The following is a 26,319-nucleotide window of genomic DNA, read 5'->3' on the forward strand; positions in this document are numbered from 1 at the left end:
ATGTCGGGAGGTTGCAACTCATGGGGTTGGTCTTGCAAGACAGACAAGTGTTAGCGATTGAAATGAGTGGCAGAGATGAAAAAGACAAGGCAAAGCATGCATAGAAGAAAGCGTACCAGCAAGAGAGATCTTATGAAAACGAAGGCGGAGGGAAAGCCAAAGGCGCGGAAGATGAAGATGAAAGTTGGTGATCGATGAAGCTTTGGTCCGACCAAGAGGCTCTCTGGACGGCCTGAGGTGTCGACCCATTTACCCATTCATCGCCTCAATCACTTCACTTCAATCTACGTATAAATTATAATTGGGAGTAATTATTTCCTATTGGCCCTTACATAACCATTGATTCAGCATTTAATTACAATCAATCGCAAAACCACGGTTTTCTACAAATATTATCCAATGTATATCCGCGAGTATAGAGTAGATCAGGAACGAGATGCCCCCATACATCGAGTTCAGTGGCCTGCACGCAACATTCTAAACATAACTTTACCTTAATCAACAGTTTAAATCCAGTTCATTACACATAATAGTAGCCATAAAATCAGGTCCCAGGCCTCACAGCAGTCCAAGAGCCTTAGCCTCACCCTCGACAATCTCAGGAATGAGCTCAATCAACTTAGGCTTCTGAGGGTTCCAACCGAACAACTTGCGGGCACGCAGCGATATACCACGGGAGTTAGATCCCCAAGCATATTGTCCAGCAAAGAACACCTCTGTGGTCTGAGCTGCATCTAAAGATTCAACATCAGGACTCGGAATAAGCTTCTTCTCAAAGGCAGACTGCGCAACCGCCCTTTGGATATCACCCCAAACAAAAGACCCATTCTCAGCGAGGTAGTAACCCTCATCATTCCAAGTAGCCTTGCCACCACCCTCAGAGGCAGCCTCACCCAAAGCCAAGTAAACATTGCTCAGGTCCTGAACGTGGACCTGGTGCCAGACATTCTCGCCCTTACCAACAAGGAAGCCCTGCTTACGCTTGAGTACAGCGGCGCTGAGAAGGTATGCTTGGATACTCTTGGTATTTCCAGGTCCACGACCGGGGCCGTAGATAGTAGGTGGGCAGACGACTGCGACCTTCACACTGGCGGAGTTTTGCAGGCCAATGCCGAGGATGATCTCGTCCACGTTACGGTGGAAAGCATCCGAAGGGAGGTTGATAAGCTCGCTCACACCTTCCCAATCATTGTACTGCTTAGGGCGCTCAATACCGCATGTACCCGCGCGTTGGTCCTCGACTGTCAAGATACCTGTGCCGGAGGTGTGGATTAGCCACAATGGGCGCTCGGGGGTGTGATGCTGAGCGCCCTTAGCAATGGCCTTCGCCGCGGCAACATGATCACAATCGGCGAAGTCTAGAGGTTAAATATTAGCCCTGTTGAACTACAGCATAGATATGGGACCTCGGTAAACATACGGAAGACGATGTCGGCGTTCTTCACTTCCTCTTCAATCAAATCAGATGAGTCCAGGTCACCGATCACGGTGCGAATCTGCGGATATTTGCTGGTGACCTGGGCAGCTTTTTCCTGACTACGAACTAAAGCAGAGAATTGCCAATCGGGGTGGGCGCTGGCAATGGCGAACAAGCCGTCACCGCCGATGTAGCCAGTAGCGCCAGTGCTGTGTTGACTATCAGATTGAGAGTTCGGCTTTCTGTGCGAAGGTGACTTACAGGAATACTTTGGGAGCCATGTTTGAATTGGAAGAATGATAGAGAGATAGTGAGTGAAGAAGGAAAAAGAGAGGCAGGATCCGAAGTACTTCACTGCTATTACACATGCTTTGAAATCAACCCATCTTAGCAAGTAGCCCCGAGATGGAACCAAGTGGGGGATTGACGTTATTCCTGGACAGAATCCTGCTAGAAACCCCGAAAGCTGCAGCGCTTTCACACATATTCTCCGCGCGTCAAGTAAAAAGCAAAACATCATATAAAACTCACAATCTGACGGATTCTCTATAGGGCTTGCCCCGCATGATGTCAGGCCCGAGTACTACCCGAACATTCCACTTCCACTTCCTTCATCCTACAGTCTACAATCTACATAATATCAAATCACCATGACATCCGGTAGCTGCGCCTGTCGATACATTACTTACACAACCTCCAAACCCCCAACCTATCTAGTCAACTGCCACTGCACAACCTGCCGCAAACAAGCCGGAGCACCATACCAGACCTGGGCGTCTTTCTCAGCCGACGATATCAGATGGACCACCAAGCCGACTGAGTGGCGGGCCACAGACACTGCCACACGCAGCTTTTGTCCACGTTGTGGCTCCATTATCACCATGGTCCTCGATCGTGATCCGATGAGTATTGACGTGGCTGCGGGGACGCTTGCTGAAGGGGAGACACAGATCCCGCCACCGAGTCGTCACATTTTTCTCCAAGAGAAGGCGTCCTGGTATCATCTGCCGGAGGATGGGGCGAAGAGGTGGGATGAGTGGGCGCCCGGATTATCATAAGTGTAGCAGGATGGCATTCGGAGTGTGTTAGTGTATAAAGAGTATATAGCAGTTGAACAGGTATCCACTATAAGAAATTGAAGCATTCGAGGCTGAAAAAAAGACAGATTGTTCATAGGCTTAGATAACATAACGGGACAAGGACACGAAAAGGTTTGAGGAAACAGAGAGGGGAATCACAAGTTCGTGCCCGGGGGTACATGTACAGACTCGTTGAATACTGGGAACCTGATCAGAATGTGCTGGTGGCTAGCCGACTAGCTGCGTTGCGCGCATCAAGACGGTCATCGTCTTCCTCCGGGATCGAGCCAACCTGGCTAGGGGCGCGGTTGCGTCCCTTACCAGAGCCCTGACCGTTTGTTTCATCGTCATCATCAGCAAGAGAAGGTGCTGTAAAGCTGCCGCTCATGCTGCGGCCAATGTTGTCATTGCGACGAGGAACACCGCTCCAAGAGTCACCCTTGGGACCTTGACTCGAGGACATGTTGGGCCGACGCACTGCAGGATGAGCCTCGCGACCCAACCGGCTCAGACCCCCGGAAGCGTCAATTGCACGGATATCAGGTCGAACGCTCTCCAGGGTTGCCAGAGTACGGCGCTCGGCTTCGATCTGGCGGAGAGTGTACTCGCGCAGACTGAATAGAAGGTCCTGTGTGGTTCGGTCAAACCAACGGCGCTTCTCCTGAAGGAGGTTTGAGGTCACACGCTGGGTGCGCTTGGTCAAGTAGTCCTCGTGGTTCTGGGCCTCTTCAAGAGAGTTGATGGCTTCATCTACCTTGTCGGGACGAACCGATGAGCTGACCTTCAAGCGGTCAGCCGCAGCACGTTTGCTTCGAGCATTCTGTTGGGCCTGGAGAAGTTCCCGGAGCAGAATGTGTCGATTGGTCAGGGTTTCCTTCACAATGAAGGCGTCGGAGGAATGGTAGTTCAATGGCTCTCCCAATGTAGTAGCCTCCGCAGTAGCTTGAACAGCATGATAATCGCCAACAGTCTGGACAATCTTGCCGAGCTTGCGATAAGCTGCACCCAAGCCAGGATGGGTCTCTTGCACGTGCATCTGACCGAGCTTCACGCCGAAATCGGCCTCAGCCAATCCCAATCCTTAAACAGTCAGTTTCAACCAGAACCAAATATAAGACAAGAGCAGCGAAGAAACATCAATCGACATACCACGGCGGGCTTTGACCACGCGATCAACCTTGTGGCTCGTATCCATTGATCCCAGGTAGAACATCTTCGCGGTGGGACGAGCAGCCTGCAGCTCAGGTGTATCATCTGGAGGTGGCGCAAACTGCTTCAGCATCTTGCGTCGCACACCGGTTGCCGGCTGCTTCATCCGTAGTACGGGGCTATAGCCAAAGTCGCTCTCCACGAATAGTACAACCTCGTCATCTTGGATAAGTACTTCATTGTTCAATACGCAATTGAGCCACCTCTGCATAGCTGATTTGACTCGAATCTCATCCTCCTCCGTGCCTGCACCTGCAGGAGTTACAGGCGACGGAACAGCGGGGACCAGAGCTTCGGGGTTGGCGGAGACCAAGTGTTCGGCAAGCTTAACGAATTCGGAGTGGGTACGGCGCACATCACGGTACTGGGTCGTGCGGAACTTGGGGATATTGGTCTGTAATAATAGGAAATGGAAATTAGCCATTGAGAAAGTATGGGACAGCCTACGGGAAGACGTACGTGGACATCGAACCGGAGAATAGGGTCCTTCTTGCCGGTCCTCTCCAGGCCGGTTATTTTGCCCTGGATCCTGTATAAGGGAGCCTGCGGCCGGGGGGCTTGTCTTGCGCCAGCCTGGTACTGTGCGTGGGAAGGCGATTGCTGCTGGGCATTTGGAGACTGCGCAGCGAACGGGGAATGTCCCTCGGCATAGTCCGGGTCTCCTAATTGTGCGCTCTGGAGCCGAGCAGAGAGGTCTGGAGATTGTGGCTCCTCAATTTGGCCCCTGCCTGCGTCCTCTGCGGATTGCTCCTGGCCTGGTAAAGGAGAGGACGGGATGTCATTGTTGGAGGTGGGGAAGGCACCTCGCTCAGCGCGCGGCGAACCCCAGGGTGAGCCATCGGTGGGGTGCTCAGGGTCGTTGGTAATGGCGGAGTAATCCATCTTGGTAAATAGTCGATGTAAGGAGTGTCGCTGACAAGGGGGAGCTACTAATCATGGTAGGCGTCAGTATTAAATGGCTGGAGATCAGACCCCCACAGCAACGGCCAGCTAGCTCCATGGTAAATAGGGACATACCCTGTACAGCTTAGGACGTAGAGTTAAAGGACACTGTGCTTTTAGACTCGCATAATACCGGGAGCAGAGAAACAAAAGAGAATCTTGGAAGAGACACGATGTGGAGAGAGGTCAAGGTCGCAGCTACGTATGGAGGAATGCGTGCGCCAAGCCTCGCGATCTCCAGTCCGCTTTGCGCTTCGCTTTTCTTTGCTTTGCCCTTCTGTTATACCAAGGATTACATACACTCAATGCTGTCTCTACATAATTAACCTTGTTTTTCCTTAGTGCACACTTTCCCTTGGAATGGTCGTGGCTCCATTGTTGCGCTTCCCCCAGGGGATGCGCTGTATGAGCTCCAACTTGTATAAAAGGCAAACCGATATTGCGAGGAAAAGTACGTGTTCCTCACTCAAGGGTCTCCGGTCCAGCTACACGCATCTCCGAGGCTTCTCGACGACTTCTGCAACATGGCAGACCGAAACTTTGGATCGAACCCGGAATATTGGCATTATCGCCCATATCGATGCTGGCAAGACCACCACCACCGAACGCATGTTATTCTACAGCGGCTTCACAAGGCGTATCGGTGATGTGGACGAAGGGTCAACAGTGACTGATTTTCTTCCGGCTGAGCGTGCCCGTGGTATTACCATCCAATCGGCTGCCATCACCTTCCATTGGCCTCCTGGAGAGGTAGATGGATCAACACTTCAGCAAACTGGGGCCGATGGTGCACCAATTCCGCGCTCTGCATCTCCGCACACCATAAATTTGATTGATACCCCTGGCCATGCAGACTTCACGTTTGAAGTCATGCGCTCGTTGCGCATTCTCGATGGTGCAGTCTGCATCTTGGACGGTGTCGCTGGTGTTGAGGCGCAGACAGAGCAGGTCTGGAACCAGGCAAGCACGTATAAAATTCCTCGAGTCATCTATGTGAACAAGCTCGACCGTGATGGAGCCGCTTTTGGTCGCACGGTGCGAGAAGTCAGCTCTCGCTTGGGTGTCTATCCGGCAGTGTGCCAAATCCCATGGTTCCAGGGTGGCAATGGCCCATTTGTCGGAGTAGCAGATGCAATTCACCTCCAGGGACTGAGATGGAAGGAAGGTGAGGATGGCCGTGCTGTGAAGATGGCTGATCTTCAACAGCTCGAGGCCGAGGAGCCCTCTTTGGCACAAGAGTTGCGGCGTGCACGCATTGCATTGGTTGAATTGCTCAGCGAGCAGGACGAGGCCATTGTAGAGAAGTTCTTCGAATGCGATGAAGATCATCTTGCAGTTTCGTCCGCTGATATCATCGAGAGTCTGCGCCGCTGTGTGTTGGATCAGAGCAGCCGGATCGTTCCCCTCTTTGCAGGTGCCAGTTTCCGGAACATGGGAGTCCAGCCATTGTTGGATTCTATCGTGAACCTTCTGCCCAGTCCACCGGAAGCTCCCGACCCAGAGGTCAGCATTGGCGGCGTCAAGGGTGGTCTGCGGAGACTATTGTCTGGAGACCTGATCGTTGAGCAAAGTGAGCAGGCCACTGCGCCATCCAAAGGCAAGCAACACAAGAAGAAGAAATCAGCATTGCAATCCGACTCTAAGGATGCAATATCTAAACTTCAAAGCTGCGCATTGGCATTCAAGGTGGTCAATGATCCGAAGCGTGGAGTTCTGGTCTATGTGCGAGTGTATTCCGGCTCATTAGACCGCAACAGCCTACTCTTCAACACCAACCTGCATCTCTCTGAGCGTGCTCCACGCCTCCTCAAGATGTATGCCAACGATGCGGTGGAAGTGGACTCGATTCCCGCTGGGCACATTGGAGTGGTAGTCGGACTCAAACAAACCCGAACTGGCGATACCCTCGTATCATACGCAGGAAACAAAGCCACGCCCCCGGAGCCACTCACCAGTCTTCAGCTGCGACCAATTGCAGTCCCACCACCAGTATTCTTCACCAGCGTTGAACCTCACAGCCTAAGTGAAGAAAAGCGAATGCAAGAATCATTAGCACTCCTCCTACGTGAAGACCCCAGCCTGCACGTTACCATGGACGAAGAATCAGGCCAGACCCTCCTCAGCGGCATGGGAGAACTGCATCTCGAGATCGCGCGCGATCGACTGATTAACGACCTCAAGGCCAAGGCCTCAATGGGCCGCATCGAGATCGGATACCGCGAATCAGCACTCGGCGCATCCAACCCCATAACCAAGATCTTCGACAAAGAGGTCGCTGGTCGCAAGGGCAAAGCAGGCTGCATGGCAGTAGTCGAGCCACTAGATGAAGATGCCTCGCCCGAACAAGTAGACCAAGACACTCTCCTCCTCGAGATGTACGACGGCAACCGGATCATCATCCGCGCCCCAGGTCTGCAGGCCGAACACTCGCGCGATGAAGAAACCAGCCCATTCCTCCCGCCAGGCATGGATCTAGTCACCTTCCGCGCAGCCCTTCAAAACGGTGCCATGGCAGCCCTTGCTCGTGGCCCGCAATTCGTCTTCCCAATGCATAATACCCAAGTCACACTCACCGTCGATCCAACTTCCCACCTCTTTGGCAATGAAACAACAGCCTCTGCCCTCTCCGCCGCGGCACGGCAAGCCACCGCCGCTGCGCTGAAGGATGTGCAAGCTGGCGCCGGCACGACGATGATGGAGCCAGTGATGAACGTGATCATCAGCGTGGACGAGGCCAGTCTCGGTTCTGTTGTGCATGATATTTCGTCTTCGCGTGGTGGACATATTATTTCTCTCGATGAGGAAGTACCGCTGCCAGGGACGGATGCGTCGCCGACTTCTCAGTCTGCGCTTGAGGAAGAGCAGCTGCCTCCCATTGATCCGAACCGTGTTTATGCGCCGCCGGACCCATTCGAGACTCCCTCTATTGGTGTTGAGATCCCCGTCTCTACTGCTCGACCGCGTACTATCACTGCTAAGGTACCGCTTAAGGAGATGGTTGGGTACTTGAAGCATCTGCGTAGTTTGACTGCCGGCCGAGGCACTTTTGTCATGAGCGTTGATCGGTTTGAAAATATGTCTTCTCAGCGACAGAAGGCTGTTCTTGCGGAGTTGAGAGGCGGATTCTGATTCATTTGGTTCTTCCCTGGACCTGGCTTATTAGCCTGGGCTATGAAACCACCGGCTCAACCACCAAATCTTGGAAAGTCTTGTACATTATCTCATTTCGCAGCGTTCTCGTCACTGTACAAACATTGGATCTAACTACTGGCCACATTCCCTTCCATCGGCACACTCTGATTGACACCGGGCCAAGGGACAAAGTAAAACAAGTCTGCATCTGACCCCCACTCTCTCAAAGAGGGAGATCCTAACAAGGTATATGTATGAGGCAAGTAAAGAGTAGAGACCAATACAAAAAAAGAATAACAACACCAGGCATAACGACATGGCACCCACAAACCGGCCCACAAACGAATCTAAACAAATGCTCCTAGATGCCTAGATTCTACCAGTTATCATCCCATTCGTCCTTCCCTTTACCGGTCGATACAGCTGTAGTACCATCTCCATGTTCAGCACCAGCAGAAGCAGGCGTCGAGTTAGCCAACGACGACGTCGTGGGGCCCTTCCGGAGAGCAGCAGTACCAACAACATCAGATCGTTGAGACCGCTGTGATCCACTGCGGCGATGGCCGGCCGGCTCCTGCGAGCCTAGAGACGAAAAATCATCCCAGAAATCTCGGCGTTCAGGTTCCATGCGAGTGCGTTGGTATTCACCTCGTCCATCGTCCCCTTCGACGAACTTGTTGAACTGATCAGCCGCACCGCGCACTCCAGTCTGCAGATTCTGACCCAAGGCCGAGGCGTGAACACGCGCTTGAGCCGCGAAGTCGGATTCAGCCAACTAAACCCAACTCGTAAGTCATCCTGTATATCAAAAGAAACCAAACCAGACACCACCGCCACCACTAGAAGCACCAACACATACCTGTTTAGCCGTAGGCTGCAGATAAGAATCATTAACCTGCTTAGCACCCTTCCCAACAGTAGAAGTAAACCACCCAAAACCCTTAGTGAGCGTGCCCATGGGATCCTTCTGAAGATCCTCGAATTGACCGCCGCCACCACCCCATCCGCCAAACCCCCCAAACGTCGAAGACCGCTTCTCACTAGCAGACGGCGCAGGCATGCCACCTCCAAACCCAGTAAACTTGCCACCCTGCGACGGAGGCAGATTATCCGAGCGCGAGGCATTATCAGAACCCAGCTTCGCAAAGTACGCCTCATTCTGCTCTTTCTTGCCTCCACCGGCACCACCAGCACCAGCGCCAGCACCCCGCTGTCCATCAGAACGAATAGACGACGCAGCCGGTGATCCTGATCCAGCACGCGCACCACTTAAACTCATAGGCGTGTTCGACCGAATCGTATTGTTATCGTTATTCTTCTTCTCCTGGCCCTGGACATATTCGCGGCCCTCGACCTTACACGATAAGCGCTCCTTCCACTCCTCGCCGGATTCACTGTCGTAGCGCTCTTTGATTGTAGAGTCTTCGAAGGTGCGGCCCTCAGAGACTGGGATGGGGTGGGCGTCGTAGAAAGTCTTCCAGGGCTCGTTGCCTCCCAGTTCCATGCGCTGGATCTCGGCGTTCTTAAAGGCGTCCATGGTGATTGAGCGGACGAAGGAGATATGCACGCCTAGGCCGCGGTGGATGCCGGCGCAATTGAGGCAGATAAATGTGCCGAATTTTGGGGAGGCCTGTTTGTTTTTGCCCGGTTGGGCGCAGGGTTAGCGGGTATGTTTGTGAGTGTGGTTGCGGGGTGGTGACGGGGGGTTCTGTTTCTTTTTTGTCTTGTCTTGTCTTGTCTTGTCTCTCTGGGGGAGATCAGAGGAATGGGTTGGATGGGATGTTTCTTACCCATTGAGGCGAGGGGGCGCCGCAGTCGCAGCACTTGTCGTTTCCGTTCGTCTTGGAGATTTGGAGGAGCTGTGGCTCGTGTGTCAGTGGCCTTTGGGCCGTTGCGATGTGCGAGTTTGCTGGGTCGCACCTTTGTCCTCGTCTCTGGGTCGACCTCCCACATGCGAGACATCTTGGATGAATATACAAAACCGGACTGAAGCGATTCGAATGACGTGCGCTAAGACGTTGACTCGACACTCGACGATGGAGGGTACCCCTTTTACTCGGGTTGACCGAGTCGCGTAGGAAGTCAAGGAATGTATCAAAGAAGCAAAGACAATGCAATTGGCTCGGGAAAAGGAAATCAATTGAGTGAGACAAGTGTTAGTTCTATGTTTTTGCCTCTGATCGGCAAGGCCCCCGGGGTCGCCCCGACTTAGTCCCCGAATCATCCACCCCAACCAAGTCCTACTTATACTAACGTTATAAATTCCATTTTACATACTACTTTCTCCTCGTGCCAGGTGGCAGATCGTCATCATTTAGTAAATGTGTGCTAAGATACAATACAGAAGGCAAAAAAAGTCGTTAAGGATGGAGATCGCATCAGCAAAGACGGTCCCCAGCATGGATAGTCCATGGCCCGTTAAAAAAAAAAGTCATAAAATCCCCCATCGCTCCAATAACCAGCTAAGATATTCACGGCAGTCTGGATTTTAGTCCAAGACCACCATCATCATATCCATACTTTCCTCTGTTGTGCTCCCCGTTCCCCACCCAAGCCCAAAGTGAATCAACAAAGACCTCGGTTGGTCGTTAGACATCACGCATTTAAGCCTCGGTGGTGGCAGGAGCGGCGTTCTCCTGGGCGGCAGGAGCAGACTCCTCGAACTTCTCGGCGGCAGCATCAACGTCATCCTCCTTGCCGGGGCTGTCGATAGCGACCTTGACGGCGATAACGCGACCATCGATGTCCTTACCGTTCATCTCGCTGACGGCCTTGGCCTGGAGCTCCTCGGATGCAAGGTTGACGAAGCCGAAGCCACGGGTCTTGCGGCGCTCGTTGCGGGCCTGGAGCTTCTTGATCATGAAGCGGGGAATGGGACGCAGGGCGACCTTGGCGGAGACAGGCTGGTAGTCGGCGAAGATCTCCTTGAGCTGTAAGGTGTCAGACGATGTAACCTGGAGCGTAATTAGATAGTGTAACCCACCTTGTCCTCAGTCAGGTCGTAGGGGAGGTTAGCAACCATGACCTTAGTCTTGGAGGGAATGCCATCATCGGGAGGGCCACGCTGCTTCTGGGGGCGAGCTGCGCGAGCCTTGTTCTTGCCAGCCTCGGAGCCAGCATCGTTGTCGTTGGTGGCCTCGGCGAGAGGAGCCTCACCGGCAGCAGGCTCGGTATCTGCCTGGCCATCCTGTCCCTGGTTCCATGATGAGAATTTGTTCCAAAAAGACTCTGAGAGTCGATCGAGATCACCTACAGTTCGGCTACGGCCAGTACGGCCGCCACGACCGCGGGCACGGCCACGGCCACGACCACGGCCACCAGTACGCTTGCGGCCCTCGGCGCCACTAGCACCCTCACCACCGCTGGCAGCACCCTCCTTGGCCTCGGCGGGCTCAGGCTTGCGGGCGAGCTGCACAGAGACCTTGCGCGAGAGGATCTCCTTGCCAGAGAGGGCCTCAATCGCAGCAGCAGCCTCAGAAGCAGTGGCAATGTCCACAAAAGCATAGCCGACCGGGCGGTTGGTGCGGGGGTTCACCGGGATCGAGGTGGTCTCGCTGAAGGGAGAATGAGTCAGGAATCCAAAATAAACACATGCACGCGTTTAATGTTTGTCAAATGCGGGTAATTGTGCATGTGTCAGGATGTGTCTATCACTCACATGGTGTAGTCCTTGAAGAACTGCTTGAGCTCCTCCTCGGTGGTCGCGTATGCGAGGTTTCCAATGTAGAGACGGCGACCCTCATCCGCACTGGCAGCCGCAGCATCAGTTGCCTGAGCAGGGGCAGCGCCGTTGGTCTCGGGCTTATCGGTCACCGTGGTCGCAGCCACGCTGTCAGCAAGTGCATCGACAGACATCTTGAGGTTAGGTTGAGGATGGAAAGTGTCGGGGATTGATGAAATTGGCCTGAGCTGAGGAATTCTTGACGCGAGGAGTGGCAGGGTAGCTTCGTGCCCTAGATACCAAGTGAAAAGAAGATGGGTTGAAAGAGTTTTGTCTTTTGGAAGAAGGAAAGAGGAGAGGTGAGAGAAGAGAAGGAGATGGAAAGGGACAGGAGAGGCGGTGTGGGACCAGCCCAGTCAGAGAGCTCCGCCCGAGGGGAAATTACCATGGTGATCGCGAGGCGATTCGGGGGGTCTACGTCTGGATCACGCCTGGAGTTTAAGCGGTTTGTGGCCCCTACAGCCCCAAACGTTAGGCCCTAACCCTCGGCCCCCAACCCCCCTCAGGGATTGACTCAGAACAACTGGCCTGATGTCATTCTGGGTCCTCGATCCTGCCACTCGTCTTTCTTTCCTTTTCCACCTTGACATACTCCCTTCACCTCTGCCCCAAATAATGTAGCTCTGACCCTAACCTCATGCAAACTCTTGGGTTCCTCAGCTGCACAATCTGATCACATATATGAACAGTCGCTGTACGACTTGTTCCATAAATAATTCTGTGGCCGATCTTCCACCTCAGATAGCTCCACTTGGTGTCATCATACTCCGCGCCTTCAGATTCAATCGAAAATACCGGAGTATGAATCTATTAGTACAGTCCAAAGATATAAACACCCCCTCTGAGGTATTGAGTGCTGGTTGACGCTACACAGGTGACATAAATAACTCCTTTTCTGGAGGTATCTATTTTCGCCGTCACCGTAACACGGTCTACATGACAAGGCTTTGTGATCGCCATTGAGAGTGTTCCTTTCCGCCTTATTTCTAAATCTAAACGAGACCTTACTTCAACTTGGATTCCTATCGATGCTGTGTCTGTGGTTGAAATTTTTGTAGGGGCTATGTATCCTTGTCAACCCAAGATTGATGCTTATTTAGTTAGCTAGGAAACAGTCCCAGAGATTCCAGGTTCTGTGTGACCCAGGGTTCGTGTTTGTCTACAGGCCTAGATGCATATTGCTTTGGAGCGTATGCATTAGATCTAGTTCAAATTTAATATAGAAGACATCAAACTGTTCATTAGAATAGGTATGTCAACACCCAAAGTGACGCCATACTGTACAGCCAAATAACAGGCCATGCAAGGGAGGTATCGTCTGACCTCTTATAGCGAGGAGAGCAATAAGGCGACGACAACTTCACACTTGGCAGATGCGGAGTATAGTTTAGGCAGACATAAGATGCTAGTCTCAAAAGACTATGGGTTTGATCTTATCTTGTTTGGCATACATGTTCATGAACATGCTGCAGATAACTTATATTAAGCTAAAGGGATAAGACAATGATATAACTTCACCGTTATTTAGAAAGCGAAACCTGTTATAGGAGAGATATAGATAGGATAATACCGATCTACCTCGATCTGCATGATAGCTTTCTATAGTGACGTCTTATTATGTCTTTGGGCTGCGCAGTTTGCACGTGTATTTATCAACATTTCTACGTTGTTGTTTCGTCCTATTGGCTACCAGAGTCCATTGTCCGCCACTGTGACAAATTTGTTTTGTGGCCATTGCCGTGTGTTAAACCATTTGAAGTTGTTCACTTGTTGGAAGAGAAGACACAGAAAAGACAACAAACACCTATCGAAGATCGACAGTTTAGTGCGAGCACTGACGCTTGAGGACTCCACTGTCGTCACAATAACAAGATTCGGGGATAGCTGAGTCATCTTCTTGGCTCTCCAGATATCCATCACAGGGGGAAGTCGGGTCTTGCACGTTTTAATATTATCAGGCATACTCCTGTTCTGCGTGTCCTCCTTCTAACCTCCCCCGGCACCGAGCATGGATCGCATCGAGCCGGTTGAGGACCACGCCCCTGGGGATCCCCAGGGGTCTTCTCCAGAGCAGTCCTCTGGGTCTTCTCCCCCAAGGCCAGCAGGACCGACGCCGTTGCGCCCGCGAGCCCCTTCACTTCGGACGCGACGACCGAGTATCCGCCTGTCACGTTTGCCGTCTCTGAACTCCTTAGATAACGTCGATCAATCGGCGCTATCGCAACAGGACAATCAGCCGTTGCCGTCCTTCGAACGTCAAGCCATCCGATCTCCTCCGCCAAACGAAGAAGACGAAGCATGGCAGGGTGGCCGACGGCGCAGCAGCTCCGAGCCCCGACCGGGCCGGTGGTCTTCTCCTGCCACGGAGACGCTTTCACGAGTCGTCACAGCGACTCCAGGGCGGATGATGCCTTTGACCGAGGAACCGTCACGGCAAAGCCCTGCAGCACTCTCTCCGCCAGCGATAGAGCCCGGGCAGACAACTGGGCAAGACTTTGAGCGCCCGGATCAGCTTGAGGCCCCACCCGCAGTAGCGCGCCCTGCAAGTCGCCTTCGGCGAACCAGCCAAGCTGCATTGAACAGGTTCTCCCGGAACCGCGCATCAACCGTCTCAGGAGCACCCCAAACTCTCAATTCTCAAGAGCAACAACGCCAAGATCAAGAGCGTCTAGAGGAACAGCGCAAAAATGAATATGGTTCTCATGTGGTCGACGTACTAGATGTGATCGGTAAGACCCGTCTGATGTGGCACAAGAGGTATACATTTGACTAACATTATCTTAGACCCCGAGGTGTCTGCGTTGTCTACTCTGACTAACGTCCAGAACTCCCTCTTCGTGCCGAACTTGGGTGGCTTCATCAATCGTATGCCCACTTATACCATTTCCCGACCACAGTACTCTTCGGATGAAGAGCAAGGGACTACAGCAGATGAGGGGGAGTTATCCGAGGAAGCCAACCTTAAGAAGGATAAGGAGCGAGCCACATTGGAACAACTGCGTCCTTCCGCCAGCATGTCCTCGGTGTTGGCTGGTCCTCGTTATGCCGTTCTCCCTGAAACCCGCGGCCTGGAAGGGTGGACGAAGGAAGACTATGCGGAACTCAACGATCATGTTCGGCATATGCTTCACTCCCGACGGTCCAAGTTCAAACGGTCAATGAGAGGATTCGGGCAGTACGTGCGGAAGCGTAAGTGTCGACCCTCTCCAGGGACATCTTATATGACACTAACAGCTGTTAGCTCTTGGATTTTGTATCACTCTCTACGCAACTCTGATTACGTTGTTTGGTCTGGCCTGGGTTCTTTTCTTAATTGGTACGTTTTCCTTGTATAATGCTTGCTAGTTGCTATGCTGACAGTCTTCAGGTTGGATCAACATTGGAGGTAGACAACTCTATGTCATCAATATTATCGATAACGTTTTGGTCGCTCTATTTGCCATTATGGGTGATGGATTAGCTCCTTTCCGTGCAGTCGATACATATCATATGTGTTTCATCGCGCATTACACGTTTTTGACGTGGAAGATCCGTCGAAAGCGCAGTCTGCCAAACCTGAAGGACAAGAACGACCTCCCATCGAAGCCCGAGAAGGACGCCGACGTCGAATCTGGCGATATGACCGATGAACATGAATACTCTGTGCTCAGCCCTCGCCAACAGCTGCGACTGATGCACCACCAGCATAAATTTGCCAAGTCTCACACTTTCTACAAGCCCCACGAAACCATGACTCATCACGCTTTCCCTCTCCGGATCCTCATTGCCATCGTCGTTGTACTCGACTGCCACTCTCTACTCCAGATGGCTCTTGGTGCTTGCACATGGAGTATGGAGGACTACAACTCGCGACCTTTCGCCCTGACCACTGTCATCCTGTGTTGCTCTATTGCTTGCAATATCTCAGGTGGTGTGATGATCATGATTGGTGATCGGCGAGCCCGAAAGAAGGATGTTGTTGAACGGCTATTCCGCCAGGAGCTGACCGAAGAAGCCATGAGGAAGATAGAGAAGAAGAAGGTCAAGGAGGAGCGCAGGAGTATGCAGATTGAGCGTGAGCGCAAGAGCGCACAACTGGATCGCCCTGAGCTTACCGAGCCGTACAGCGGCACCTGATTGTACTTGCTTTCATATTTCTTTTACGACCGTCACGAGATGGGCTCTAGGAACATTGATCGAGTTCCTCCTTTGCTCTAACTGTACAGTTTACCGCTGATAATTTTGCTGCTTTTTTTGGTTCACGAGCATATATCATATGTCTTGGAGTTTGGCACCTTTGGAATTGGCACATGTATTACTCTTCTTTTTGTCATATCTTGCTGGATGATATCTATTTGGCCATTCTGATATTTAGCCTAGAGAGACATTTCGTTTCAGCCGTTACAGCGCATTAAATGGTGATTGATTACTCCCCAACTTCTTGTTTATACACATAACTCGAGTGAAACGAGTCAAATTCAACTAGTTAACGACCAACCCTGCAATCAAGTCTATAAACAAGCAAAAAGAGCCGAACTCCCAAGTGCAACCAACCTTGAAATAAACCAGCCTCAAGAGGTAATAGTAACCTTCTCCTCAACCCACTTCTTCCCACCACCCTGGACAACCTCCTCAAAAATCCACTCTCCAACCAATGCCCTAGAAATCGTATATCCAACAGCAGGATCCCTCTCCGTCCCAACCCTAACCATTTCAAGCCCTTCACCCTTCTTCTCCCTCTCATCCTTAACAGAGATCCGATGATCTCCAGTCAAAAAACTAGGCCGGACAACAACAACCCCAGCCCCCAAAACCCCCCTCTCCCCACACCGCACCTCCTCATCAAGCAACTTCTCCATCTGCAATTTATCCGCATGCGGGATAGGAAGCAACATAGAATACATAGGCCGAAACAACACGGGCACATCCTTATGCCCAGGTAAATGCCCCGTCGTCGAAATAACAGTAACAAGAGGCGCAACAGCCCGATACGCCTCTAGACTCTCGAACCGCTCAGACGCAATCCCTGCCAAAGCAACAAGCAACGTGCGCGTCGCTTGTTCTGTGATATTCGGATTGGATAGCTCGATGTGCGGCAGTGCTGGCACGCGGAATTTCAATGTTGGACACTTCGTCTCGCGCGTGAAGGACATGCTTGGTGTGCCGCCTAGACCGGAGATTATGCTTGAGACTAGCTTGCAGGGAGCGTGGTCGTTTGGTGTGAAGTTTGAGTCTGTGATGAGTGTTTTGGTTATGCTGTCCACGTCTGTGGCGTCGCCTTGGATGATTTCTAGTTGGGCGTCTAGGATTTGTTGGGTTATACCTGGTTGGTCCAGGAGGAGGGTTGTAAGCTTTGAAGGTGTGCGTGCTAGGGCTCGGGCTTTGTGGCCGTTTAGGAGTGTGTATGCTAGGCAGGCATTTGCACAGCCACCTGTTGCTCCGAAGAAGGCGATGGTCATTTTGATGGTGTGATGATTGGAATGGATGTATTGTAGATATTGAGGCTTGGTGTTGCTTTGATTTGATTGTGATTGTGATGTTCTGATGATGAATATTGTCTAGGGATCCCATGTTCCTTTATACTAGAACTCGGTCTATCCCATGGTCCCACCGTTAGCACATACGTCCGATTCAGCCTTACGAAGTCTACAACATTAGGGCTATGTAGTCTAATCGGAGGCTGCTGGACCCCGGTCGGCGCAACTGGATGACGCTAGTCTGAATGTGGCTTAGTGGCGGGCGAACAACTGCCCGCTTCGGGCGAACTTCAACGCCCTGTCCAATGCCAGCATACAGTAAGTGCTCGTGTGCGAATACATGTAGGTCCTGTAAAGCTTGTCCACAGAAGTTCTGTGATTGGCTCGAAACAGTATTCCAGGGGAGCTTGTTCATCTTACTTGATACCTAGACTCGGCAGGCTCTACAATTTGAGGCGTCCATGTCGTTAATTACTAAGTTATAGGCGCTGCTAGAGGTAATCTTATAGGCGACGAAAGCGCAGCCTCGATTGGACAAATCCTTATCCCTTGTTCGAGGCCAGTTGAACTTCCTAAAGCGGAGGCATGTTGAGTCAGCAGGCTTGAGTCTTCCTCGAGGCCATTATATCTCAGATTTAATCGCTTTATCCGGTGTTTTTCTTAGTTGAAATGAAATATATAGAGTTTGTTAGGAAGATCTAAGAGATACATTAATTTAATATGTATGAATAGGTTCGTATTCATGTAGTGTTGTGTACAGAAAACTTTCATCTGCAGCAATATATATCTGTGAAGGAAGAGCCTCACTTTTTACATCATGAGCTTTCATGGAATTTATTTCTTCCTTATTTACTCGCTATACATTAGTTTGGAAATAGATACATACCAAGGGTTAATTTTATTTCTTAAACATCTAAAGATTAATGGTTGGCTTCTAAAAGCTTAGAAGCGTCTACGTAGACTGGCTATACAGAGACACCGTCCGACTGCGAGGTGCAGTCGTGCCTACTCACGGACCACCAAAGCAAATACACATTCATATGCACTCAATACTGAACCAGCTTAATTTCACTAAGAATATTCAAAGCTTGAATTTGACTCATTCTACTCGAATCCCTTTGATCTAGATCAAGCCCGACCGACAAGACCAATTCCAAGACTCATCGTTTGCAGCTTGAACAAAGACCGGCATTCGCTCCCTGTGAACCTTTGATATTTGCATCAAGGAAGCAGAGCGCAGATCAGTATGGTTGCCCATCGTAACATAGTAAGCTATGCCTCAGAGCAGGGCGAGGATCGAAAGTGATCAAGATCGACATGGGTCTGGCGATCTCAAATTCCCATGGATCGAGAGACAAGTGGGACCATCATGACTAGGGCTTGGATTACCAAGGATTGTTACTAGGGACAGAGAGATTTAGACAGCGCTGTCATGACTAAACAGAGGCGCATTCAGCTGCGTGGTGCCGGATAATTCGTACCAGTAGGGTGCCTTTGACAATCCCCAAGCGCCTCAAAATGGAGATATTTGACGCCACCGGTGTCAGAACCGTTGCATAGACTACGTAGAGCTCTAAGGGCGCTTGATTGGATTATAGAGCATTCCTCAGAACATGGCAATGGGGCTTTCACATGCCCGGTACCTGAGTATCAATTCTGGAAGGACCTAAAGGGTGGATATTAGATTTGCAAAGCAGAGAATTGTTTTAGTGAGTGGCCCATCCGGCCCATCTGAAGCTCGCCGGGTAGGGAATTGTGGTCCAAAAGCGGTATATTTTTGATTCCGAAATGAACCACAGCGTAGCGTAGCCTCCAAGGATGCCACTGGCAGGGCGGCATGCAGGGTTCATGCATCTCCAGGAACTAAGGGGCACGTTTAATTGATCATAAAATTCCGGAACAAGGGAAGGGCCAATGGGATCGCCAGGAGGTAGAGATAATCGGGGCAAGCTGGGATCTAACCCTTGCGTAGGGCATTCCGAGAGCAAAAATGGGGGATTGTTTTTGGCCTTTACTATGAACGGTTGTCGATCAGCTCGTGCCTAAACAGTGAGAAATTGAAGATAAAAGGATCCATCTGAGTGGCCTTCTGGTTCTTTCTTTCACACCACGGTTCTCTACTTCTCTATCTCTCTCCATCTTCTATCTTCCAAACCTTCAAACCATTTTTATATTACAAGATTTTAATCTTTAATACCTCTACCTGCACAATGCAGTTCACTATCTCCGCTGTCATCCTCGCCTTGGCTGGCTTCGCCGCCGCTGCCCCTGCTGAGGCCCTGAACAACTCTGTCGAGGGCCACGAGCGTCCCCGCTTCAAGGTTCCCGATGGAATGACCGTCAAGGAGGCCCAGGCCAAGTGTGGTGACCAGGCTCAGCTCTCTTGCTGCAACAAGGCCACCTACGCTGGTGACACCACCGACGTCAACTCCAGCATCCTCAGCGGCACCCTCAGCAACTTGATCGGTGCTGGCTCCGGTGCCGACGGAATCGGTATCTTCGACCAGTGCTCCAAGCTCGACGTCCAGAGTAAGCTCTTCTCAATGTTAAATCCAGTGGTCTCCATACTAACCGACTCGCAGTCCCCATCATCATCGCAGTCCCCATCCAGGACATCCTCAACCAGCGCTGCAAGCAGAACATTGCCTGCTGTGCCAACTCTCCTTCCAGCGCCAACTCCGACCTTGTTGGTGCCGGTCTTCCTTGCGTTGCCCTTGGCTCCATCCTGTAAGCAGTTCGCTTATTTGCGATCGTGCTCCCTCCGGAGGAAAAGTTACAGAGGCCCTGTGGTATACCTTTCTTTTGTTTTTGTGCTTCATATTTGTTCGAGATTCATTGCCTTATGATATACCATCATATACGTAAAATTATCTCTGCTTAATACATACCGCTCTAATTCTTTCTAATCCTTTCCATCATCGTAGTGTAGCATAACATAGACAAAATAATTACCAATTCCTAGTTATCACTTTTGAACACGTCGAAACTCGTATCACTTTATGTATATTTCCGTCGCCTTAAAATCTGAATCGCTCCTGTATGTACAACTGCCAAAGATTCGTGTGTATGGCCCCCAAAGAAGGTTGACAGTTAGAACCGCCCTAGCCTCTATACAGCTAGACTAGGCAGACACTCCCCACATCATCAGACCGAGTTTGGAGCCTCCTTTCAGATAGAAGACATCCCATCAAATCCTGTCACTCTCTCAATGTCAGGTAGAATCTCCTTTTATTTCTTCACAATCCTGATTCAACATGGTCATTCAATGGGTCGACACAGAAGCTCTCAACTCACTCCCCAGGCTCATCAAGTCCTACATTGATCCCGAAGACCCCTCCATTGCGGCCCACAATATCCTGCGCTTGGCACATCTCCTTCTCTTGTCGAATCATCTCACAGAGGCCCACGAAATTGCCTCCGGGGTGTTTAGGCTGGCAAAGAACCTATCTGAAACCAGCGAGAAGAGGGTCCGTCTACCAGTATACACACCAAATTCACTGGAAATCTTCTGGCAAGAACACCAAGAAATCTTCCCCCGACCAGAAGATGCACCAAAATCCAGTCGCGGCCCACTTGAAACATATCTAGCCCAAGAACAATGGGGCAAATATCGCGAATGCACTCGTACAGGCTGGATGCTGGATCACTATGGGCTCGCCGAGCCAGAAGACCCATCGATCTGGCGCGACACAGATGATCCAATCATGCTGGCCATGTGTGCTCGGTTGTTAGCGAAAACAACCACTCCAGGCACGTATCCGTCACAGGACAAAATGCGGGAAGCACTTGCTGCTGGACAGAAGCTTTACGCTATCCCCGAAATCCCTCTCAGTGAATGGCTATTGAACAGACCAGAAAATAGACAGAGACAGGGCTGGCTTTTGTACCGGCGGCTTATTGTGGAGTTAGCAATACGGCTGGGAAAATTCCAGACTGCAGCGGATCTCTTGAGCCAAGCGTTGAGGGTGGACGGATTTGTGAACGGGGGTGAATTGGGAGATTTTCTCATGATTCCTGGTGTATATAATATTTTGCCTTTGTTGGCTCAGGGTGGCAAGGAAAGCAATCCATTTTTCATCCCTAAGGCGGATGCTGAGGTGATGGTGAAGGAGATCATTGATGCCCTGGAGCTGCGGGCCAAACATGGGAGACAATGGGCGCTGGATGAATCAAAGGTTGGATGGCGGGAGCTTTTGGACCGACTTGCGGAAGGTGCATTCAAGACGCATCCCAAGGAGTATCGGGCTATGGGTGTTAAGACTGCCAAGGAAATTTTGTATGATCCTGCTACCGAGGAGGAGATTGAGGAAGCTGAGAAAAAGGTTGGAAAACTCCCGGATGACTTCAAAGCGATGGTCCGACTGGCGAACGGGTACGACTTTCTTACTACCTTTCACTTGGGAAATTTTCCGCTTTGCATGGCTAACCTGATTACTTAGTTTCAAGGGCGGGGGGCATCTTTTCGGGGGCGGCATAGCCGGTATTCAATATATTGACTTCGCCAATGGGGACGCAGAGTACTCGTGGGATAGCCGTACACAAGAAGATGACGAGATTTTTGATTCAAGTGATCTGATTGAGCTTCAAACAGGGTCAGAAAGCGATTCATTCTATCATTATTACATGCGCCCCAGAGCATGGAATGAGGATGGAGAACACAAAGACAACAAGTATAGGTACTGGCATTGGGCACCTTGGATGGGTAGTACCAACCAGTATAACTCGGTGAGAGACTATGTTGCAAGCTGCGTGGAGAAGGTAGAGGATATGCTGGACCTGGGCGAGACAGAGGACTATGAAGAAGCGGATGGAAGTGACAGTGAATTGAGTTTGTTTATCTAAGATTTGAAGACAAGGGATTTTTCAAATTCTTTCCTTCTATTCCCACATTTCCACATTTCCACATTTCCACAATGTATGTACAGTCGGGTTTTCAATACATTAGGATATTCCGTTCCACTCACTTTGCGCTATCTATGGTCATCCCACTCTCTCCTTCGGCTCCAACCTTGTCCCGCAGAGAACCTGCATTTCGCAAAAGCTATCGGAACTGGAAACATGATTCCTACCCTCAGGTGGCGCACCACCTGTCGCAAGATCCATGCCAAGGTCTCTTGGCCTACTTTGCAGTCGATTCGGATACCATACAAAGAAGCCAATCATCACCAGAAGCATCAATGCAGCATCAAACACATACAGCGGCCATTCGGTAGTGACAAGATAGCCGGTCACGTTCACTGATTGCATAGAAAACTCCACAACCCGAAAGATATTCCTCGCGAGGATAGCCGTCGATGTCATGTATAGCATATTGAGACATGCTTGCCAAGGTATATCGTTCACATCCCCAGTCTCAGCCATATGTACCCGAAACCTCCTGTTGAATATCACACAACAAACGATAAAGCAGACAAAAATGATGATCTGCAAAACCAGTCCAGCGATGATAATGTAATCACCAGTGAGGGTGGTTTCTGAGTTGGCCAACAGACCAGAGGCATTTCCCTGAATTAAGAGACACAGTATGTCGCCCGTGACGAAAAGTTTTGTGGCCCAGCGGAGGGGGATTAAGGAGAATAGCTCTCCGTGGACGGCTCTGATGATGCGGGAGTATACCATGTACAGCGTTGCTGCGAAGAACACTGGGGGTATGACGAGGAAAACGCTTTGCAGAACGTATAATATCAAGTTGCCCGTGTTGTAGGACGACGCTGCTCGCATAGCATAGCCGATCACTTCACCTGGGAATTTTCAAAGTGTCAGTTCAGTTTTGTATAAGCTACAAATAGTAGACAAGGTTAAACGCACTGATTCCGCCAAAAGCAAAGGGGAGACAAAACCACATCTTCTTTCTGTTCATTTTCCAGACATGGGCTGCAGTTCCAAGACCAAATAGAGAGGCAAAAGTGGCAGCGAGGGGTAAGCTCGGTACATAGTGCCATATATAGACGTCTTGGTAGGTTTCGAGAGTTGGCATGTCAGATCGAATAGAAGTTCTGCTTATACTGCGAGATAGGGAGAGAATTCCAAGTCATCTTCATCTAAGAGCGAAAGAGCTGTTTTTAAGTCCATAATTCTCTTTGAGCCCCCACTACGCTAGCTCGCTGCATTGGAATCTACTATTCAACGAAATAAAAACTACGGTCGGGTGTTGGGATATACAAACCGTCCCTCTTGGGTATGGATACCTCGGGATGTAACCGAACACGCGTGTTAGCTAACACGCGTATTAGCAGCCAACACATACCTGGGGCAGTGCCAAAGTCCGAAACATCACAGTATACCGGTATTCTTTTCCATTCGGATATCATTAGGAAGCTGCTATCGCTAGATTTGAAAAGTAAAATGCTGTAGATATTTTGAATATTATTCAAAAGGGACTAAAGCTGCTCGATTTGGAGAGATATAGGGTCTGTGTTGCTAGGCTCCAAGGTAGGCTCGGGCTCCACTTCTCTCACCTCCAAGCCACTGATCTAAGCAAGATCCTCGACTTTCAAATACATGTATAGTGCTTCAGGACCTATTGTGTCCAAACGATTTGACACCAAGCCATAATACGCGTGTTTGACTTGCACACATCCTCCTATCATCACCGAATGCCTGCGATATGCTGCGTCGCCGCCATAAGAAATCACGAGCGGGTTGCTTACAATGGTGAGTCGAGTGGCGCGAGTCTTCGGGGCTTTTCCTCTTATACGGGCAACTAATTTTGTTAACTAGTAGACAACGGCATATCAAGGTAAGGCTCTGCCATGCATCCTCTTACAGGGCTGATCCGAGTCCTTGCAAACCAGTGTGACGAGGGCCGCCCAGTATGTCGACTCTGCATCAATTCTGAGCGAGAATGCAGTTATACAGACCAGGTCTTATCTCATAATCGACATGAAAGCCCAAGCAGTATGGACAACCCAAGGCGCGAGGCCTTGCCTTGTATCTTCCCTCAGACCAACATATCCCTGTCCAACCCACACTCTCACAGGGCACAGAATGCCCAAAGTCACCAAGGACAAAGCTCCGAAGAGAATATCAACCTCAAGCATATGGAACTTCTCATTCACTTGACCACAGACAAAGACGTCCTCAGTCTTGGCCTGACCGCCAACGATGAACCCTCAGGCTCCGAGATTGCCTTCGCACTGAAGACAGGTCTAGAGTCACCATATCTTTTGCATCAGCTGCTTGCATTTTCCGCCCGCCATATGGCATATCTTCACCCCGAGCGCTCAGCTGCCTATCTCCACCAAGCTGTCACACTCCAGACCCGAGCTGCATCACTATTCACTGCCGTTGGCACGGAAGTCAATCAATCCAACTGTGTCGCTGTTCTTCTTTTCTCGTCTATCCTAGGCCACCATCTTCTTGCGGACACACTCGCGAAACGAGATCGGGGCGGTTTGCATGATTTCATGACAAGCTATGTACAGTTTGTCGAGATGCATAGGGTTATCCACACGATTGCCATGACAGCTTGGCCGCAGTTGATGGAGTCTGAGCTTGAGCCTATTCTCTCGTGGAGCTCACAGTTTACTGCACGGTCGCCAAGGGGCCCTGAATGTCGAAGAGCCAGGGAGCTGATAATTAGCTCGAAACTGCTATCAGAAGAGGAAAAGAGGACATGTTTGATGGTTATTGATTATCTGCAGGTTGGGTTTGATGCAGTGTTGGCTGACGAGGAACAAGGGAACCGATTTCATATGCTTTGCACATGGCCTATGCTGGGTTCAGCGGAGTTCACCGCGTTGTTGGCCGCAAAAATTCCAGAGGCTTTGATAATACTGGCATATTATGCGTTGTTGCTTCACCATGGGCGGCACCTATGGCAAGTCCAGGACGCTGGAGCCTATATGCTAGGGATTATCACTGCCTATCTTGGCCCGCACTGGGATCATTGGCTTGAATATCCGAGACAAAAGATAATTGATACCAGGTAAGGTATCTGGCAATGTTGCACAGAAGTTGTGGAATCCCGCCCTAAAAGATGACTGTTCTGGCTTATATCCACATTATTATGTCTGTGTGGGACTGCTTTCTAGCGGCACGACCACCACAAAACCAACATCCGCCGGGGGCGACCAAACGCCAACGCCAACGCCAACCCAGAGCGGAATGGTGGGTGACTGCACAAAATTCTATCTCGCCCAAAGCAATGACAACTGCTACGATATCGCTTCTGTGGAGCGGATTCTAATCGCAGACTTGTATTCCTGGAATACAGCTCTCAATGGAGACTGCTCTGGGCTGTGGCCAGATTACTACTACTGTGTGGGACGAGCGGCCAGCACTACTACCACTACCACGGCAACAAAAGCGACAACAACCACTACCGCAATCAATCATACCCCTACCCCGCAGAGTGTTCCGTCGTTGGCAGCATTTTCCCCCGTGATTGTGAGAAGCTTTGGCGTGACATCTAGTTCCTCGAGCATTCTCATCACGATTTCGGCAAGATTCTCCCCAGCGTGCGGTTCACATATGTCAGTGAACACAAGAAGCTCTTCTCGGTTCTCAAACTCGGGTGAGATCCATGACCAATGATGCCCATGATCGTTATCTGATTCTCTGATGTCCAAACATCAAGAGACAACGAAAGTGTGCGACTCCTGCTGGCTAATTCTTGTTTCATACAATTCCTGCTTTTCCCAAAATCCTCCTTGATTCTGTTGAAGAGAGTGTCGGCCGTCTTGATGGGCAAGTAGCCCCTGTCGCTGCAAAAAGTGCCCTGAATGCCGGATGCTCCACAACCGTAAAAGGCTGTATCTTCTGAGCGACCCATTGTATCAGCATTTGTTCCAGGCCCGCCCTTTCTCTTGCGGGCCTCAAAAATGGGCGAGGGTCGTTTCGATATTTGACGATGATGTGATGTCTGATCCAGACCTGATGTCTCATTTTTCGGAGGTGGGACTCATCTATTTACATATCTCTTGGTAGTCCCCGCCATATGCTTTGACCACCGTGATACTCAACACAATTCATATTATTCATACTAGCAAATATTCATGAATCTTCATGAAAAATCATATTCCTTTCGGAGCCCTAGCCCGGCCCATCAGTTTGCAAAACGATTCGAAGGTGCCGACTTGACCTGGAAAGCTCCGACGAAGAGTTTGGGATTTGGTGTAAAAAGTATTATATTGCATATCCAGAGGGTACCGTGCATGTTTTAACATGGTTTTTGACGCCAACATCATACAGTTGCCCTATGGGCTGGTCTTGAAGTGGATAGATCGAACCAGCATGGAGGAAGCTGCCGAATTTGCTTCAAATCGACAAGATACATATACAGCAGGCACTATGGCTACAATTGCGTCAGTCCTCAAGGACTGCAACAAATATTTTACAGATCTGCTCAGCCAAGGTAATATA

The 26,319-nt window shown here is 50.6% G+C and overlaps 11 protein-coding genes across 11 annotated transcripts; 6 read left to right on the plus strand and 5 right to left on the minus strand.

The window, feature by feature from the left end:
* Window positions 1–558: 558 nt before the first annotated feature.
* PENARI_c002G04643 (putative nucleoside-diphosphate-sugar epimerase) lies at window positions 559–1,698 on the minus strand (the record flags this gene model as incomplete). The annotated part of the gene is made up of 3 exons (XM_022627455.1): window positions 559–1,358; window positions 1,421–1,626; window positions 1,679–1,698. The coding sequence occupies 3 exons, from the start codon at window positions 1,696–1,698 to the stop codon at window positions 559–561; spliced, it is 1,026 nt and encodes a 341-aa protein (XP_022492370.1).
* A 369-nt stretch (window positions 1,699–2,067) lies between these two features.
* PENARI_c002G07358 (GFA family protein) lies at window positions 2,068–2,475 on the plus strand (the record flags this gene model as incomplete). Its single annotated transcript, XM_022627635.1, has 1 exon — window positions 2,068–2,475. The coding sequence occupies one exon, from the start codon at window positions 2,068–2,070 to the stop codon at window positions 2,473–2,475; it is 408 nt and encodes a 135-aa protein (XP_022492287.1).
* A 232-nt stretch (window positions 2,476–2,707) lies between these two features.
* PENARI_c002G11624 (retromer subunit VPS17) lies at window positions 2,708–4,587 on the minus strand (the record flags this gene model as incomplete). Its single annotated transcript, XM_022627935.1, has 3 exons — window positions 2,708–3,576; window positions 3,646–4,099; window positions 4,165–4,587. 3 exons carry the CDS (start codon window positions 4,585–4,587, stop codon window positions 2,708–2,710), a joined length of 1,746 nt encoding a protein of 581 aa, XP_022492924.1.
* A 233-nt stretch (window positions 4,588–4,820) lies between these two features.
* Window positions 4,821–7,776, plus strand: PENARI_c002G01012 (mitochondrial elongation factor MEF2; the record flags this gene model as incomplete). The annotated part of the gene is made up of 3 exons (XM_022627202.1): window positions 4,821–4,863; window positions 4,990–5,066; window positions 5,119–7,776. 3 exons carry the CDS (start codon window positions 4,821–4,823, stop codon window positions 7,774–7,776), a joined length of 2,778 nt encoding a protein of 925 aa, XP_022492411.1.
* A 379-nt stretch (window positions 7,777–8,155) lies between these two features.
* Window positions 8,156–9,741, minus strand: PENARI_c002G02474 (GTPase-activating protein GCS1; the record flags this gene model as incomplete). Its single annotated transcript, XM_022627309.1, has 4 exons — window positions 8,156–8,554; window positions 8,639–9,409; window positions 9,570–9,638; window positions 9,700–9,741. The coding sequence occupies 4 exons, from the start codon at window positions 9,739–9,741 to the stop codon at window positions 8,156–8,158; spliced, it is 1,281 nt and encodes a 426-aa protein (XP_022492206.1).
* Window positions 9,742–10,382: 641 nt separating this feature from the next.
* PENARI_c002G09757 (uncharacterized protein) lies at window positions 10,383–11,634 on the minus strand (the record flags this gene model as incomplete). Its single annotated transcript, XM_022627815.1, has 3 exons — window positions 10,383–10,709; window positions 10,763–11,333; window positions 11,438–11,634. The coding sequence occupies 3 exons, from the start codon at window positions 11,632–11,634 to the stop codon at window positions 10,383–10,385; spliced, it is 1,095 nt and encodes a 364-aa protein (XP_022492183.1).
* Window positions 11,635–13,508: 1,874 nt separating this feature from the next.
* On the plus strand, window positions 13,509–15,616 carry PENARI_c002G06630 (DUF2985 domain-containing protein; the record flags this gene model as incomplete). The annotated part of the gene is made up of 4 exons (XM_022627576.1): window positions 13,509–14,229; window positions 14,285–14,689; window positions 14,742–14,816; window positions 14,868–15,616. 4 exons carry the CDS (start codon window positions 13,509–13,511, stop codon window positions 15,614–15,616), a joined length of 1,950 nt encoding a protein of 649 aa, XP_022492940.1.
* A 434-nt stretch (window positions 15,617–16,050) lies between these two features.
* PENARI_c002G01567 (uncharacterized protein) lies at window positions 16,051–16,938 on the minus strand (the record flags this gene model as incomplete). The annotated part of the gene is made up of 1 exon (XM_022627237.1): window positions 16,051–16,938. One exon carries the CDS (start codon window positions 16,936–16,938, stop codon window positions 16,051–16,053), a length of 888 nt encoding a protein of 295 aa, XP_022492436.1.
* Window positions 16,939–19,166: 2,228 nt separating this feature from the next.
* On the plus strand, window positions 19,167–19,687 carry PENARI_c002G01260 (hydrophobin family protein; the record flags this gene model as incomplete). The annotated part of the gene is made up of 2 exons (XM_022627217.1): window positions 19,167–19,485; window positions 19,539–19,687. 2 exons carry the CDS (start codon window positions 19,167–19,169, stop codon window positions 19,685–19,687), a joined length of 468 nt encoding a protein of 155 aa, XP_022492359.1.
* A 523-nt stretch (window positions 19,688–20,210) lies between these two features.
* Window positions 20,211–21,798, plus strand: PENARI_c002G05123 (uncharacterized protein; the record flags this gene model as incomplete). The annotated part of the gene is made up of 2 exons (XM_022627491.1): window positions 20,211–21,328; window positions 21,396–21,798. 2 exons carry the CDS (start codon window positions 20,211–20,213, stop codon window positions 21,796–21,798), a joined length of 1,521 nt encoding a protein of 506 aa, XP_022492466.1.
* Window positions 21,799–23,708: 1,910 nt separating this feature from the next.
* On the plus strand, window positions 23,709–25,491 carry PENARI_c002G12057 (uncharacterized protein; the record flags this gene model as incomplete). The annotated part of the gene is made up of 2 exons (XM_022627962.1): window positions 23,709–24,883; window positions 24,990–25,491. 2 exons carry the CDS (start codon window positions 23,709–23,711, stop codon window positions 25,489–25,491), a joined length of 1,677 nt encoding a protein of 558 aa, XP_022492371.1.
* Window positions 25,492–26,319: the final 828 nt, after the last annotated feature.

This window comes from Penicillium arizonense (genome assembly GCF_001773325.1).
Source record: "Penicillium arizonense strain CBS 141311 chromosome Unknown PENARI_contig002, whole genome shotgun sequence".
NCBI lineage: Eukaryota > Fungi > Ascomycota > Eurotiomycetes > Eurotiales > Aspergillaceae > Penicillium > Penicillium arizonense.